This window comes from Equus quagga, chromosome 20, assembly GCF_021613505.1.
Source record: "Equus quagga isolate Etosha38 chromosome 20, UCLA_HA_Equagga_1.0, whole genome shotgun sequence".
NCBI classification, from domain to species: Eukaryota; Metazoa; Chordata; class Mammalia; order Perissodactyla; family Equidae; genus Equus; species Equus quagga.
The window spans coordinates 35672322-35689611 of NC_060286.1; the positions used below are offsets into that span (position 1 = coordinate 35672322).

General features: G+C 47.4%; 1 protein-coding gene across 1 annotated transcript; it reads right to left on the reverse strand.

Annotated features, from left to right (window-relative positions):
• Nucleotides 1-1962: 1962 nt before the first annotated feature.
• On the reverse strand, nt 1963-16273 carry LOC124230790 (serpin A9-like). Its single transcript, XM_046647177.1, is given in 6 exon segments — nt 1963-2175; nt 3552-3699; nt 5747-5870; nt 5873-6010; nt 9831-10469; nt 16205-16273. Coding segments are annotated over 5 exon segments (1113 nt in total). The 5' UTR covers nt 10321-10469; nt 16205-16273.
• Between the last annotated feature and the right edge of the window lie 1017 nt (nt 16274-17290).

The window sequence follows — 17290 nt, forward strand, 5'->3', positions numbered from 1 at the left end:
GAAAGATCAGAGAGCTGAGATCTCCCCAAGCTGACAGCCTATGTTGTGGCTACTTGCTGATATAGGTCTGAATGGGTGCTGCAATGCCCGCTGAGGCTGGCTTTCGTTGTATGTGCCACCTGGAGTGAGGTTGTGGGGAAGGAGGCTGACAGCCCTCACCCACCCCTGACTACGGGGGACTCCCCATAACTACCAGGAAGGACCATTAGTTGTGAACAGCAAACACAGCTTTGCCAGTTCTTCGTGTCTGCCATTTTCCGTGTGCTATTGTAGAACGTCCTGCCTACTCTTGGCACACTGTGTGTGCGTGGAGCCAGGTCTCACCAGTGTGCTCCTTAGAGAAAGGATGACTGGTTTCTGCACTGCGATTTTTACGGCATGCTCGAGGGCAGAGCATTGTACGTAAAGTGAAGTTTGGTACAGGCAGCTATAAAGGCTCAGAGCTGGAGCCCCCAATTTCTGGGCTTTGGTTTTCATTCTGCCCAGGGTGTCCCTGTGGCCTGGGTTAGTTGTTTTCGCTCTTTGAGTTTCTGTTCTCCTATTTGTAAAATAAGGTGGGACTATGGGGACAGGGGATGCCCCTGAAGCTTTTCCAGCTCTGTAGTGTAACTCCTTCTGTTTTTTTCTTTCTGCGCAAAAGAGCTTGGAAAAGCCAACATGAGACCCTGGCACATCCAAGGTGGTGTGGGGCACTGGGACCCCCCAGAAAAGGAGCATCTGGATCTGATGGGAGTAGGAGCTCCACTGGAGGCTTCAGGAGGTACCCTCAGTAACGAAAGGTGAAGTGGAAGGAGCCAGAACATCCCACCCAGCAGAGACGAGGAAGAAAGATGGTGGAGGTGCCTTTGCCTGTGGTCCACGGGACCACATGTGGTTCTGAGGAATCAGGGCAAGGGAGCCAAGCTGCTGTCACTATGACCCAGCAGGCAGGAGGCTGAGCACACAGATGACGTCAGAGCCAGGGAGGCTGCCAGTCCTGACGACGTCCCGATGGAGAACCATTGCACGCCCTCAGAGGTCTTCACAACCCACACGTTAGCTGCTCGTCTTCTTATTTGACAAACTCAGCTGGTTTAATGGCACCCCAGCAAGCCCAGACTCCTTTCTTTGGCCAACACCCTACCTGATCTGCCCTCCTTGTACCTCTCTGAACTTGGTTCTACCGTTCCAGCCACAAAGGCCTCCTTCTGTCCCTCCACCACGTCTGCTCATTCCTGACTCAGAACTGTGCTCACAGAAACACACCCTCACAGTCCCATTACCCTCTTTCCAGCCATCTCATCCAATGCTTTCACAGCGCTTAATCAGAACCTGCAACAACCATGTGTATTTAAGGTTTGGTTAAACTTTGTGGGGTCTGTCACCTCCATCTAGGCCGAGTAGGCTGGGGACCTTGTCGATCTGATCCATTCCTAGCACATATTAGGCACCCCATAAGTTTTTGTTGAATGAATGGATGAATGAATTCATGCAGCCACTGACATGTCACATAGTGATGACCTGGCTACTGTGAGTTAGCTGATAAACCATTTTCAAATTAGAACCCTGGAGGCAGGTGGGAGCACTATTGCTGGCCAAATTCACGTTTTAGGTTTACCGAATTTATTACCGTAATTCTGCAATAAAGGGGACTGACCTCTATGTTACCATTCCCAGGGGCTCTGAGGAATGAAAGTATGCCAACCTAGAAATGTTCCATAGCGCTAATTACCTGGGAGCATTCACAGAAAAGAGCCCTGCCTGGAGAAATGGGCTTTGGTTTGTGACTGGGATCTCCGCTCACTGTTGATGACTGAACCTCAAAAGTGGCAGTCCCAGCAGCGAGGCAGCTCTGCTGGGGTCAGGTGACCCCTCAGAGCAGGAGGAGACACATCCTAATGTCATACCAGGAGCATAGTGCCATGTGCTTTGTTATTTCCTGCGCATTGTCAATGTGTAATCAGCCAACAGGCCTTTTCCCACCTAGAACTCAGTGGGATTTCCCACTTTCCTTAGGAAGAGAGTGGTCTCTGTGGATCTCTATATAATCTGCATCAGGAAGGGCCTGTTAAAACGGATGATAGAGTGGGATGGGCCATCCTTTGACCAGAGCATGAGCTTGGTGGCTGTGGCTGCTGTGGCTGCTGTGGCCTCGGTGTCCTCCTCTCTGATGTCCAGCACAGGCTTGTGGGTGGCCTGCCAAGGGAAAAACAGACATCAGCAGCCCCTACGGAGATACCTGTACTTGACCGAGCTCCGGTGTTTTGCCTGGGAGTAGGGACGCCCCCTCAGGAGGCTTCAAGATTATACACGCCACACGCCTGGCCTTAGGTTTGCTCTGCCCATTGCTGCTCTCGTTGCTACTGGTCACTTGGCCCTTCCACGTGGAGTTGAATGGTCACAAACACAGACCAGAATGACCTGAGTTCGAGTCCTGGTCCTGCGACTTAATTATTGCAAAGTTATTTGGGGCCACGTGCTTCACTTTCCAAACCTACAAAAGGGTGACGACAATTGCACATATCCCCCGAGGTTATTTGGTCAGTTAAAGGAGATCATACAAAGCACGTATGCAGTAGTAGCTACAATTGTCGCACAGGAGACATAGATCAGGTATTATTAAATTATTAAATGATTATTAAACATTGGATCCCTTCTTGGTCTTCCAGGGAAGAGATTCTTAACCTGGGGTATATGTCCTCCTAAGCTTCCGGGGGCCCAAGAACTTCTCACAACTACAGCCATTATTTATGCACTTAAGCACATAAGAGGAGAGGTCCCTTATGCTCATCCTCTTCCAGCGGGACCTCTCGGCATTGCTTCCCTGGACACAATGACAAGGTCCCCTTCAGTGGCCCAGGACCACTTCTGACTATTATAATCTGTTATCAAAACTAAGTTTTACATCCAGGATCAGAAACCCATGTGCAGACAGGGGCTAGACGCCAAGACCTCTTGTAAGAGTACAGGAACCTGGAGGGCACCCTCTCGTTGAAAGGGGTGCTCCTGGCTCAGCTCTGGCTGACGGCTGCAGTGTAGAGGTTTGGGCTCACATTTGCCATGTGGAAACTGGGCTCAGTGATTTATTTAGAGAATGAGAAATTAGACTTTTACATCCAATATCCTATGTTTTAGAAATCAGCTTTCTCTTTTTCTTCTTCTTTTTGTTTTTTAACACTGCAGGCCAAACACAACAGATCTACAGAGTACCAATGGCCCATGGCAGCTATGTCGTGACCTCAGTGTGAGCCCCTAGGTTTCAGGGAGGTGAGGTCGAATGCCAGGTGGGCACCTGCTTGTCTGCAGCAGGTGTTGGGGCCTAATTCTCAAAGAACTGTAGTTGGACCTGAGGAACATTTGTCTGAAGAGGGATCAAAGATGCCTGTGTATCAGAGGCACGATGGCTGTAAAGCCACAGGCCTGGTAGCCATGAGATCCGGACCTACTTCTGCCACAAAGAAGTCACTTCGCCTCGCAGGACCTCTGTTTCCTTATCAATGAGATGAGAGTGCTCAATTAGCCAATCGCTATAAGCCCTTCCAGTCTGGGCAATATTTCATGGACCAACTCACTTTGGAAACCCACAGAAAGTCTTTCTTAGTGATTCCAGAAAAATCAGCATTTTTGTCAAAGGCATGCTGGATGCCCATCTTTGGGAGGATGGTTTCTAGATCATAGGAGGCAGAAATGGAAAATTTTGGAATCAACACCTCTATCCACCTGTGGAGAAGGAGAAAGAAAGAGGAGAGGTCACAACACCCTGGGTCTCCACCTCTGCTTCGAGGTGGCATTTCAGGAGACTCTGTTCCTCCTCTAGGCTGGTTGTGCTAAAGAAATCAACACATCCCTGACAACCAACCCAAGTTGCACTGGACATAAGCCTCCTGGATGAGCAAGTCCAGCTCTGAAGAGATATGAGGTGAGAAATGGGTCCCCTAATGAAGTAGGGGACAGAGCAGAGATGGGGCCTCAGCAAGGGAGCCTATGGCAGAGACCAATGGGAGGCACTGGGCAGTGATGGAAGCACATCTACCACCCCTGGCCCAGAGTCCCCCCAACCAGCCCTTCCTGAGACAAACCCTAGTAATCCCTGAGAGCAGCAAAGTCCAATAGAACTTCCTGCAAAGCCAGAAATACTCTGTACCTGCGCTGTCCAACATGGCAGCCACTAGCCACATGTGGTTATTGAGCAGCTTAGATGTGGTTAGTGCCAACGAGGAACTCAATTTTTAATTTTACTTGATTTTAATTGATTAAAATTTAAATAATCACATGTGGCCACAATATTGGACAGCACGGCTCTAGAGTTTGGCACAATTTTTTCTTCCTCTGCAATGGTTTCCCTGAATCAAGAGTGAACAGCCCACGTTTGTTGAGCATTTACTACGTGCCAGGTATTGTCCCAGGCACACTCATGAACATTATCTCCATGTTAAAGATGGTAAAGCTTAGTTTTGGTTGTTTGCCCAAGGTCATGTACTTAGTGAGTCAAAGAAATGAAAGCACAAAAGTGATGGATGGACACTTCAGTCCTCACTGATGGACTTCTTGTAACATCTAGCACAATGGACAGCTCTCTCTTCCCTGTCACGGTCTCCTGTGCTGGCTTGGCCATCTCCATCTTCTCTCTGCTCTGTCTGCTGCTCTCTACAGCCACTCCTCCCCTCCTCTGTGCTGCCTCCTCCTCCTCTATCCAGCCCTGGTTGCAGTCTGAGATGAGAAGAAATCTCTGAAACATCCTATAATGTCTCTTGAACTCCAACTTAGCATCTTTGCTGGTGCTGTTTCCTTTACCAAAAATGCCCTTCCCAAGCTTCTATGTCCTATCCATACCTTCATGACCTAGCCATACCTTCATGTCCTATCCATACCTTCATGACCTAGCCACACCTTCATGTCCTAGCCACACCTTCATGTCCTAGCCATACTTGTGGCTCAGATGCACCACCTCCTTGAAGCCTTCCTTCAATCCCAGCTGGAAGTGATCTCTCTTTGCTCAGAAGTTCCTCAGCACTCTGCCTACCTCCCCTGGGGCATTAATCTTTGTCTTTCTTGAAATACAGTTATCCCTAATCCTGCCTTCTCTCTTCTCCTAGACTATAAATGCCTGGGAATGATGCTGACAACGGCAAAAAAAATATTGCTAAGAGACTGTACCTAAGACTTTGACATTCCTTTTTATCTTATGGTTAGCATCCTTTGATACTCTCCATAATAATTACAGAAATAACAATAATATTACTATTAGTTAAACATTTACTGAACACTTACTATCTCCCTGGCATTCTTCTGAGCACTTTATAAATAGTAACTTATTTTATCTTTTGAACAACCTATGAGATCAGTAATATTATTATCCTCATTTTATAGGTGAGCACTAATGGTTTTGTTGCTTGTCTATTTTTATGGAATCATTTTGTGGAATTCAATATCGAATGGGCAGGCAGAGAGAATAGCAACAGTGACATAATAGTGTTGTAGGAACATATTAGCTACGTGACCTTGGGCAATTCACTTCCCCTCTTGGAGCCTCTAGTTCCTTATCTGTGAATGGGGGTGATAAGGTGATAATAATTCTCATCTGTCAGGTGATTGTGAAGTTCAAGTGAGACCATGTATGCACAGCACCAAGCTCACTGTCCAGCATGCAGATGCTGCTCAATTTGCAGGAGTGACTATTCAATAGCAACTATCCTGGTCTTTTCCCCATCCTTGGATGTGCACCATCACCTGCCTCAGGCCCCAGCAAATTGACACAGGTGCCCACCTCTTCTGGAGTGAGTGGCTCCACTTCCTCAGTGTCCTGGCTGACAAGGCCTGTTCCAGCTGCCTCATGTTGCCCTGGCCAGGGAGGACAAAGAAGGCCATGATTTCTCCACTGTAGTCCTTCTGCAGTTCAGCTCCAGATCCACCCCAAAAGCAAATTGCTCCACCTGGTGCATCATCAGGACCTGCACAGTGGTTCCTTTGCCCACCAGGAATGGAAAGCTTTTACTTGCATCTTCAAGGTTAAAGGGCTTCTCCCACTTGGCTAGCACAAAGAGAGAAGAGAGGTCTTTATGTCAAAGTGCAATTAATGAGGTAAGGATAGCAAAAATGGTAAAGTAAGGTACTCTGAAAACTCCCTCCTCCATAAAAGCAATGAGAAAACTGCCAACAATGGTCAGAACTTACTTTTTTAGAAATCTGGAAATTAACCAAATGCTTTCAGCAAACTGGGAACAATTTATTAAGAAAAACAGGTAATTTTGGTAAGAACAGTGAGCTCTGTGGCATTTTAACCTGCTCTAGTTCCATTCTCCACTCCCCAGCTCTCTAGTAGCCTTGAAAAATAATAGCCTGCATTTGCAGTGAAATCCAGCAGGCTGGCAGCCACTGAAGGGAAAAAATAGGGTTCGAATCCTTTCAAAGACTCATTCCCAAAGAATTGCCATCATATGACCGGTCTTGTGCTTCCCTGGAAGGCATCACTTGCAAACCTGTCTGTATTTGATCTGATTTGGAGCTCAGACAATACAAAAAGCCTTGTCCTCAGGGGAAATTAGTCAAAAACAGTTACAGGCAGTGATAAGTTTTGCAGTTGCCTGAGGCAGTGGGTAACAGTTGAGGCAAACAATAGACTAGCCAAAAAGCTTAATAAGACAGGCTGGGGGTAGAGGTGGCATCAGCAAAAATGACAGAGTAAAGACCTCTGCATATTCACCCTTCCATAAAGGTAACAGGAAAAACTGGCAAAAATAGTCCGAATCAACTTTTTCAGAACTCTGGACATTAACCAAAGGCTTGCAGCTACCTGGGGAGAGTTTATTCAAGACAAATGGCTGAATCTCAATGAGAACAGACAACTTTGCGGCATTTTATCTTCCACTAGTTCCATCCTCTACTCTCCAGCTCAGCAATAACCTTGAAAAATAGCAGCCTGAATTCCCAATACCAGATGGAGGGGAACAGAGCTGGAGCTCTTTCAAAGTCTCATTTCCAAAGAATTAGCATTTTTTGACCTGTCCAACAATCCCTGGGACATCCCACTTACAAGGCTGATTGGAGCTCACTCAGTGCTAAAAGCTGGCTCACGGGGGGTCAGGGAATATTTGTTAGAAACAATTGCAGACAAGTGTTTAGCTTCACGGCTGCCTGGGCAAGGATAACGGATGGGACAAACAATAGACTAATCAAAAACTTTAAAAAAGGAAAAGCTGAGGAATAAGATGCCCATAATGGCAACGATATAGAACTGACACTACTAAGCGATTACAGCAAGCTTGCAGGATACAAGGTATACATACAAAAATCTATCATTTTTCTATATACCGGCAATGAACAAGTGGAATTTGATATTAAAAACACAAAACCATTTACATTAGCATCTAAAAAAATGAAATACTTAGGTATAAATCTAACAAAATATGTACAAGATCTATATGAAGAAAACTACAAAACTCTGATGAATGAAATCAAAGAACTAAATCAATGGAAAGATATTCCATATTCATGGATAGGAAGACTCAATATTGATAAGATGTCAGTTCTTCCCAACCTAATCTATAGATTCAAAGCAATCCCAATCAAAATCCTTGCAAGTTATATTGTAGAGATCAACAAACTGATTTTAAAGTTTATATCAAGATGCAAAAGACCCAGAATAGTCAACACAATATTAGAGGAGAAGAACAAAGTTGGAGGACTGACACTATCTGGCTTCAAGACTTACTATAAAGCTACAGGATTCAAGACAGCGTGGTATTGGTGAAAGAGTAGACAGATAGATCAGTGGAACAGGATAGAGAGCCCAGAATTAGACCCACATAAAAATAGTCAGCTGGTCTTTGACAAAGGAGCAAAGGCAATACAATGGAGCAAAGATAGTCTTTTTAACAAACGATGCTGGAATAACTGGCATTCACGTGCAAAAAAAAGAAAATGAATCTACACAAACACCTTACACATTTCACAAAAATTAACTCAAAATGGATCACAAATGTAAAATACAAAACTATAGAACGCCTAGAAGATAACATACAATAAAATCTCGATGACCTTGGGTACGGCAATAAATTTTAGATACAACACCAAAGTCACAATACATGAAAGAAATACTTGATAAGCTGGACTTAATTAAAATTCAAAACTTCTGTTCTGTGAAAGACAGTGTCAAGAGAATGAGAAGACAAGTCATAGACTGGGGAAAAAATATTTGCAAAAGAAACATCTGCTAATGAACTGTTACCCAAAATATACAAAGAACTCTTAAAACTTAACAATAAGAAAACAAACAAATGGATTAAAAAATGGGCCCAAGACCTGGACAAGTACCTCATCAAGGAAGATATACAGATGGGAAATAAACATAGGAAAAGATGCTCCACATCATATGTCATCAGAGAAATGCAAATTAAAACAATAATGGGATATCACGACACACCTATCCAGATGGCCAAAATCTGGAACACTGACACCACCAAATGCTGGCAAGGACGTGGAGCAACAGGAATTCTCATACATTTCTGCAGGGAACGCAAACTGGTCCAGCCACTTTGGAAGACAGTGGTGGTTTCTTTCAAAACCAAACACACTTTTGCCATGCAATCCCACAATCATGCTCCTTAGTATAGGAATTTAAAACTTATGTCCACATAAAAACCTGCACATATTATATGATTCTGTTTATACGAAAGGTACAGAATACGAAAAACTGTAGAGACAGGAAGTAGAGTATTTGTTGCTGGGGGGAAGAGCAGGAATGTGAAGTGACTGCTAATGGATAAGGGGTCTCTTTTTGAGACGATGAAAATGTTCTGGCATTACATAGTGGAGGTGTTTCTACAACCTTTGGATATACTAAAATCCAGTTACCACTGAAGCGTATGCTTTAAAATTATGAACTTTATGATAAGAGATTAAAATTTCAATAAAAAATAAACTAAAGTTAAACAGAACAACATATATAGAGTACAGGAAACTTAGTAGAGACTCGAAGCATATTCTTTCTTTTCCCTTCTCCTCCCTCCTTGCAGAATGGCTGGATAGATGGGTGAAAGATAGGTGAATGAGTGGATAGAGGGACAAATGGATAGATAAATGGGTGGATGGATGAATGGAAGGAAGGAGAAAAGAAGGGGAGGAGAGGGAGGGAGAGAAGGTACAATAGCATCCATGACAACTCTGCCTGGAGAGTCCAGGCACTTCACCCAGAAGCACAACCCTGTGAAGTTGGCTTTATCATCCACCCATCCAGTCAGCATAGAGGCCGGCATACAGCAGCCATTCATTACATGGTAATCTTTTAAATCAATACGCCCAGCATCATGGAGCAAGTAAGGTACAGAGGTGGAATTCAAACCCAGGGCTGTTCATTTAAAGCCAGTGCTCATTCTACTGCAACACAGTGTCTTTGTCAATTGTAAAGCTCTTGACAGACGTCCAGGGGACGTGAGTGACAGTTACACTGGCCTGTCTGCACTTCCACACCTATGAAAGTGTTCTCACCTTTGGATTTGCTTCTTAAACTGGGTTATCAGAGAGCTCGGTGTCCTTCCTGAAAAACTGTACAGAACAGTGGGGCAGCTGCTGGTCGCAAGAATTGAGGTCCTTTTCCCTAAGCTAACTTCCAGGAGATTTTTCCCATGGGCTGCCCACTGAGCTCAATGTCAGCCCCTCAGGACACATAATCAGGCTACCCAAATATCGAGTTATCTTAGAGCTCAATGAGTCCCCACTGGAACTGATACTAAAACTAGTTGGAACTCGGGTCTTCCATTACTCCACCCTGCTGTTTAGGGTTTGCTTATTTGACTAGCGGACAAAAAAAGCAACAGAATGTTAAAATCAAAATCAACCTCTTAGAGCTTTACCCTTAAAGAAAATGTGGTTCTCCAGGACCATGGCTGTCAGAAGTTCAAGGCATTGGATTAAGTCCACAACCTTTCCTTTGGTCTCCTTCTCCACGTAGCTGTCGATCCTCTCCCGGGCAGTGGAGGTGGTGGAGAAATCTGTAGAGAGGACTTCTGACTCATACAGCCTCTCGACATTGTCCTAGAAATTTTTCTGCAGCTCCTTTTTGATGAAGAGGACACTCTCCATCTTCAAGTCCAGGTCTTTGCTGGGGACACTGAGTGCGTGGACCAGGAGCTGGCAGCCCTGGTGGATGGCAGGCTCTGACGTGTGTGTGAGGTTGGAGCCGAGGCTCTGGAGGATCTGGGTCTTGGTGGCTGAGCGGGCCCCTAGTGAGAGCATAACCAGGGAAGCAGAGACAGTCATCGGGGAGAAGATGTTCTTACTTGGGGTCTTCAGCACCAGCTTCCAGTATAGTCGGAAGGCGAAGTTGGTGTTGCTGGAAGACATTTGAAAGGCGGGGCTGCTCTTTGTGGAGGAAGGAAGGGGGACCCCTCTGCTGGAGGGACCAGATGGGGGCGCACAATAGATGGGAGCACAGAGGCTGACTACTAAGACAACTCGATAAAAGGAAGATGCCGTTTTGGAACGAAATAAGTCTGCAAGAGAGGAAAGAACCGTTAAGGGGAAGTAAGCTGAGGGTCCATCCCTGAATCAGAGACCTTGCAACATCCCACACCGTTAGTGATAGAATGGGGACCAACAGGACAGTTAACAGAGCTGTTCTCTTATGTAACCTCATTTGATTCTCGCGATAACCCCACAATGTACATAGTATTATTGTCTTCACTTTACAAATGAGTGAACAGCCCCCAGAGAGTTTGTGTAAGTTACCCGAGGTCATACAGCTAGTCTGTGTTCTAGCTAGGCTTCAAAGTCAGGTCTCAAATCCCACATCCCACGCTCTTTGCCATTTCTGCTTTAAGGGCTTATTTTTCAAGAAGAGAGATGACGAAAGCAGATTGCAAAGTCCCAGTCTTAGCAGCCAGAATGATCTCTTACCTCCCAGAGAGCCCTCCAAACACTCTTTATCCGTTTGTATAGATCTGATCATTTTCTAGCCATGGCTGGCCCTCCCCAGCCACAGGCATTTACTGCCATGTTGAGGTCCCTCAAAAAGTGGAAACGCAGAGCCGAAGGCTGTCCTGGAAGTTTGGTCTTCCAGGGACCTCGAGTGAGGCTGGCCAGTTGCGGGGAGCCGCTGGTTCCAGTCAGAACTGCCTGCTCCCCCCCAGGCCTAGCCCAGCAAGGCTTTGGCACCAGGAGGATTTCAAACTAAAGGACCCGATCGGAAACTAGTCCTTTTGGAGTAGGACAGGGCTGGGCTTGCGTGCATCAACTCTGATGTTCGTGGCGGGCAGTTTTTTACCTCTCTGAATGTCAGTTTTCCTATTCTGCGCTGTAACAGAGGGACGATTATCTGCACCTTACAGAGTCATCCAGAGGATTCATGCAATATCTCTTGTCTATGTCAGGCCAGTCCTAACGTGATAGCCACGTTCCCAACCAGCTCTTTGTGGAAACTGAATGTGTGTCAATCGAATACCATTTTCTCGTACTAGATGAGACTAAATTAGAAGGAAGTATGTGAAGAATCTCTGGCTGAATGAGCAGTTCCTTTGGGAAACTGTAAAGTTCTCTCCGTTTCCGTTGATCTGATTCATCGATTTTTGTTTTGTAGTTTTGTGTCTGTTGTTTGACTCTCTAAGTGACAAATTGAAATGGCAAGCAATAGGATATATTGGAGTATATGAGGAAGCCATTTGGTATAAACCTAATTCGACCTGACCTTGTCTTTCCAAAAGGGCCTGACCGAGGCCGTTGAGCACGCATTGTATATCTGCTTTAGAGATTCCCTATGGCAAGAACAAAGGCCCTTGAGATAAAGGTGCAACTTCCCTCCCCCTCCCAAGGTTGGCGTCTCCTTAAAGATTAAGCATGTTTCTTTAGGCTGGGAACCGATTGCAGTGCTCATCTGTGACCCCCCAGCCCGAGGCAACACACCTGCCACCCCGCGGCGTTCACTGAGACCTATCTGCCGTTTCCATCAATTGCTGTGCTGACAGAGCAGCCTCGCGACTATTGTAAAAGGGACATTTCAATCATATGTGAAACATACTCTTTGAGGGTATATAACCACCCTGTATACCCCCACTTCTTTGGAGTGCTCTGTTCCTTTGTGGAAAGACTCTCCCGGGTTATAATCCTCAGATTTAAGCTCAGAATAAACTCACCCAAATTTTCATTTATAGATTGGTTATGGATTATTTTCGTCAACAGCTCTAAGCTACACTCACATATATTCACCCACCTACTGGATTCTTCATCCACATGTTCTAAACTGACCTCCAAGCTACCCCCACCCTGAGCCTGCTCCTTCTTTCTCCTTCTCCAGGTGGTCACGTCACCCATGCCATCATCCAAGACAGAAAACTGACCATCACTCTGCACTCCTGAGCCATCCAGGGAAGGGTCAACTGTTCTACCTTCTTGAGACATCGCGAGCCCCACCTTCTGTCCATCTCCTTGCCCTGCCCTTGGTCCAGACTCTCCTCATCTCTTCCGTGGACAGTCCTGAAGGCATCTAGACTCATCTTCCTCCCTCTGGACATGTTCCCTCAAATCAATTTTTCTCAGGGTTGCCAGAGTGAACTCCACCAGCCTGACTCTGGGCAAAGACCGTCTCTTGAGGGATGGAGGTGAAACCCTCTATAGGGCACATGCCCTCTGAGAGTTGCCCCCTTCCCCTCTCTTTGACCCCACTGCCCACCAGTACACCCATCTTCAGTCCTCCTGCACACTAAAGCAACAGCCAACTGCCCATGAGCTCCCTCCCCACGGCCCATCTTCCCTCCCCCAACCCCACTCCCTACTACCAAGCTTCTATGCCTCGGCTGGCTAAGCCTGATTCCTCTCCTGGGACGCCCCCTCCCCTTGCCCATGGAAAAGCCCTTCTTTCTTACTCTTGAAAACTCTACTTGGCCATGACCTTCTTTAGAGGCCCTTTCCAACCTTCCTGCCTGTTGTAACTTCATCGCTCTCTCCCTTCTCTCCTCCCCTACTTCTGAAACCTGATTCTACTTCCATCACTGCGTGGATTATCATTGACTACGTGCAGGTCTTTCTAGTAATCTGTAGGTTCTTTGGGGACAGGGATCATTTATTTCTTGAATTCAATACCTTGAGGTGGACATGTCAACTCATACGGGCTCTATAGGAGGCGTTGGGGCTACCGTGGAGGACAGGGAAACAGAGTCCTTTCCCTTAAAGATCTTATTGGGGGATGGACAATTGGCAAATACCACCAGGTGTGAGAAGAGAATGTGATGGGTAAGTACAAGCTTTGGGAACACCTATCTCACAGTAAGGACAGCTTTACCGGAAGTGACAGCTCATTAAGACTTGAAAAATGTTAGCATGGGAAAGGGGACGAGAGGAGAAGAGAGGTTTAGGCCAAGAGAACTGCCTGTGCAAGGTCGATGTGAAGAGCAGAAGAGAGTCCGTGAAATGCAATCTCAATACTAGAGGGGCTGGTGGGAAAGAGGATGACGGGCGTTGAGGGACAGGCTGCCGACATGAAAGGCCATGTGCAGGGATGTACAGACTGGACTCAGGGCCTTGGGGTCCACAATGGGGACTGATGCAGAGGACTGCCTCAATCAGAAGGAAGTTTCAAGGACTATTCTGGCAGCTAGATGTGTCCTTCATTGCTCTACCCACCCCCGGCACACAGCAGTGTGCAATGTAGGGCCTCAACAGACACTTGGTGCACCCACCTGCGTCGGAAGAGCGTTTACACCAGTGTCAGAACCAGGGTGGAACGGAACGAAGGAGAGACGAAAGTAGGCCTAAAACCCTGAGTTTCTCCTATTCAATGAGCTCTGTGTCAGGCTGGGGGTCTTCAGGAAGCCATGTGAGAATGTGGGGTCTGCAGGACCACTGGCCTCAGTGATTGAGTAGCAGCATTTGATCCTGACAGCCAACCAGAAGTCAGAGCCTAAGCAAGACCAGTGATTTCCTCCCAACCTCAGAGCAATAGATTACGTTTAAAGAAGGGCAGCCTTGTGCAAGCACCTGTGCATTGCGTCATGTCCCTGAGTCTTGCGCTCCCCTGTCTGTGAAAGATGGTGGCTCTTAGGAGAAGGTGAGACAGTCTGTATAGCGCCCAGCATGGCGTCTGACCCAAAGCAGGCATGAGATCAAAGCTGCTTCTCCGTCGTGCCTCTTCTGATTTTACGTTCTTCCCTTGGAAGTGAGGTGAAGGGACAGGTTTGTCCCTGGATATTTGTGACTGTGAGAGAGGGTGGGGTTGAAGGAAGAGAGGGTCAGCTGTGCCCAGGGGGAAAGGAGCCACTGCCAGGCACAAGAATGAGGCGCCGCAGATTCCCAGGCCGTCCCACCAAGGCATGCGCCCTTCTCTGGGGAGGCTTTCTGGGCGTGGGGGCTGTCAGGGGCACCTGCTAACACCCAGAGGGTCCACATGCCCATCAGCACACATGGTCTTGATAAAGACATATGACTCCATGTCCCAAATCCTGCTGAATGGGGATCTGGGCTGGGCAGGGAGACCCACCTGAACTGGTAGTCACTCAGGGAGTCGGCTAGTAAGTGTTCTGGCCCCGCCATGGCCCTGGCCTGCATGTGACCCTGGGCCAGTCACTGCTTCTCTCCAGGCCTCAGGGGAAGGTGGCCTCAACAGGCTCCCTGCCTTGACAGTCTGGGCTTTCTGGCCACGGGCCTCAAGGGGCAGGTCTTCAGGCTCTCGGTGGAAAGCTCCGTGAAAAGTTCCTTCAGTCAGCTCTTCACATCCAACCTCTTTCCGCGCCTGGCCTCGCCCCATCCCAGACTCCCGTCCACCCTCGGTGCCCTTCTCTCTCCCAGCCCCCCGAAGGCCTCCGCCCCTTTCTCTGCTGCGGCATGACTATGGCCCGGGGCTGTGTGAGCATGGGGCGACAGGCTCTGGGTGACAGGGACTGTGTCTTCTCAGTGCCTGGCCCTGCCTGGGCCCCTCCCTCCCAGCTGCCCCTGCCTTCATTCCACCATCCATTGTCTCTCACTTGCTCAATTCTTCACTCGTCTGCCAGCTCCAGCCACTCACCAGCACTGCAGAAAGTGTGAGCTTGCTAGATGCAAATCTCATGTGTCACTCATCTATTCAGATTCCTCAATTGACCTTGGGAGGAACACCCAAGTGCCTGGCATTCAAGGTCCTTCTCCACTGAGCCCCAGCTTACCTCCTCAGCTTCATCCTCGAGCTCACAGCTCTTCCAGTTTCCTGGAAAGGTTGTATCTCCCTCAGGCCACCCACCCAAGCCTGATTTCATTTGCCTTTTTATCCAGCTTGAGTGTCGAAGGGCTCATTTCATCCCCAAACCTTACATTCCCTGGCGCCTTTGTCTTTGTGACACACACTGTCGGCCAGGCTCCAAACTTGGAATAACCCACCTCTCGGGTCCTTCTTTGCCAAGCGCTGGGGGGAAGGTGGCTCAGGAAGCAGGTTGGTCCACACCAAATTCCCAATCACCGATCTTTATTTGCCTGGCAAATAAAGCACCCATCAACTCACTCTCCCATTGACGGTAGGGGATATCTCAATCTTTCCCATTTCCTCAGGATGGACTCCTCACTCTGCCACATGTGCACACACACTCATACACATCACGCCACATTGCCTCCTATCTCACATAAAAGGGAGACCCTCAGAAAAGCAACTACCTCAACCTCCTCCACCAGACACAGCCCCACCTGCCCCAGCTCTCCTCCCCTCCCCCTTCCTTTTGAGGTCACTCTCCCTCCCTGATATTTAGATACCCTTTGTCTCCATCTCAGGACCCCTACACCTCTCTCTTCTGTGTGTACACACTCCCTCTCAACTGGATGCTTGACTTTGATTTTTTGTTGTTGTTGTTTTAAGATTGGCACCTGAGCTAACAACTGTTGCCAATTTTTTTTTCTGCTTTATCTCCCCAAATCCCCCCCGGTACATAGTTGTATATCTTAGTTGCAGGTCCTTCCAGTTGTGGCATGTGGGACGCCACCTCAACGTGGCCTGACGAGCAGTGCCATGTCCGCGCCCAGGATCCGAACCTGCCAAACCCTGGCCCGCCACAGCGGAGCGGGCGAACTTAACCACTCGGCCACAGGGCCAGCTCCTTGCCTTTGACTTTTAAAGATGTTTGAGTCTTGCTCATTAAGACAAACAAACCACCACCAGCAACACAATAAAAATCCTCCTTTCACCCCCTCATTCCCTTCAAGCTGCAGCCCTATCCCCATCCTCCCCATCACGGCCCAAATCCTCAACAGCTGTGTATTCATGGCTCCGTGGCCTCACCTCCTTCTCTTTCTCTGGCCCACTCCAGTCTGGCTTCTGGGTCTACAGAATCACAATCAGCCTGGGAACCTGTCTAGGTTCTCGTCTTAACTGACTTCCCAGTAGCATCTGGCACTGGAGACCACATCTGGCTTCTTATCCAGTCCCTCCCTTTGGCTCTGTGACACCATGTTCTCCAGGATATCTCCCATCTCTCTGCTCCTCCTCCTTAGGCATCTTTGCGGGTTGCTCCTCTCCTCCCAGCCCTTATGCATTGGCAGCCTCAACACTGGTTACTTGCTTGTAGCGCTCTCCTCACTCTAACCTCTCCTCTCTCTCCAGCTGATCTCATTGCACCCTCAGCTTCATTACTAAGAGATGCACATCACTTATTATTTTTAATCTCCAGGCCAGACCTTTCCTCTGAGCTTATATATCTAACTGCCTACTTGGTATCTCCTCCTGATGAACCTTCAGCTCAGTATGACCCAAATTGAACTCAGACTCTTCCTGAACACAGTTTCCCAACAAAAGTTACAACCCAAATCTTCTTTCAACATCTTCGTTCATGGCACCCCCATTCACATAATTATTCAAGCCTAGGACCCATCCTTGCCTCTCCTGCTTCCTCATTCCCCAGGCTAATACATCACCTACCATTTTCAAAGTGTTCTGATAGCCTCCCATTTCCCAGAGTGGGCAGTGAAATCCTTAGTCCAAGCTGCATAGCCTGGGCTCCACTTCCTCCAACTGCACCACACATCTCAAAGCCTCTCGCTCCAGACTGTATGTCTAGCCTTCTGCCAATTTTTATGATTCCCACACGTGATATTTGTTGTTCCCTACTTCTGGAGTGTTCTCCTCACTCCTCTCACCAAACTTTTTCTCCTAATTAATTCCTATTCATTGTTTAGGTCCTGGCTCATGCCACTTTCTCAAGGAAGCTCTCTTGGACCACCCAGCTAAGGAAAATTCCTCCTATAAAATGTGTTTATAGTGCCATCAACTTCTTGGTGAAACATTCATCACAGAATTTCACATTTATTTGTGTGATTGAAATTTAATGAATCCGGGAACTTTCCTATCTTATTCACTGCTGTTTGGCCA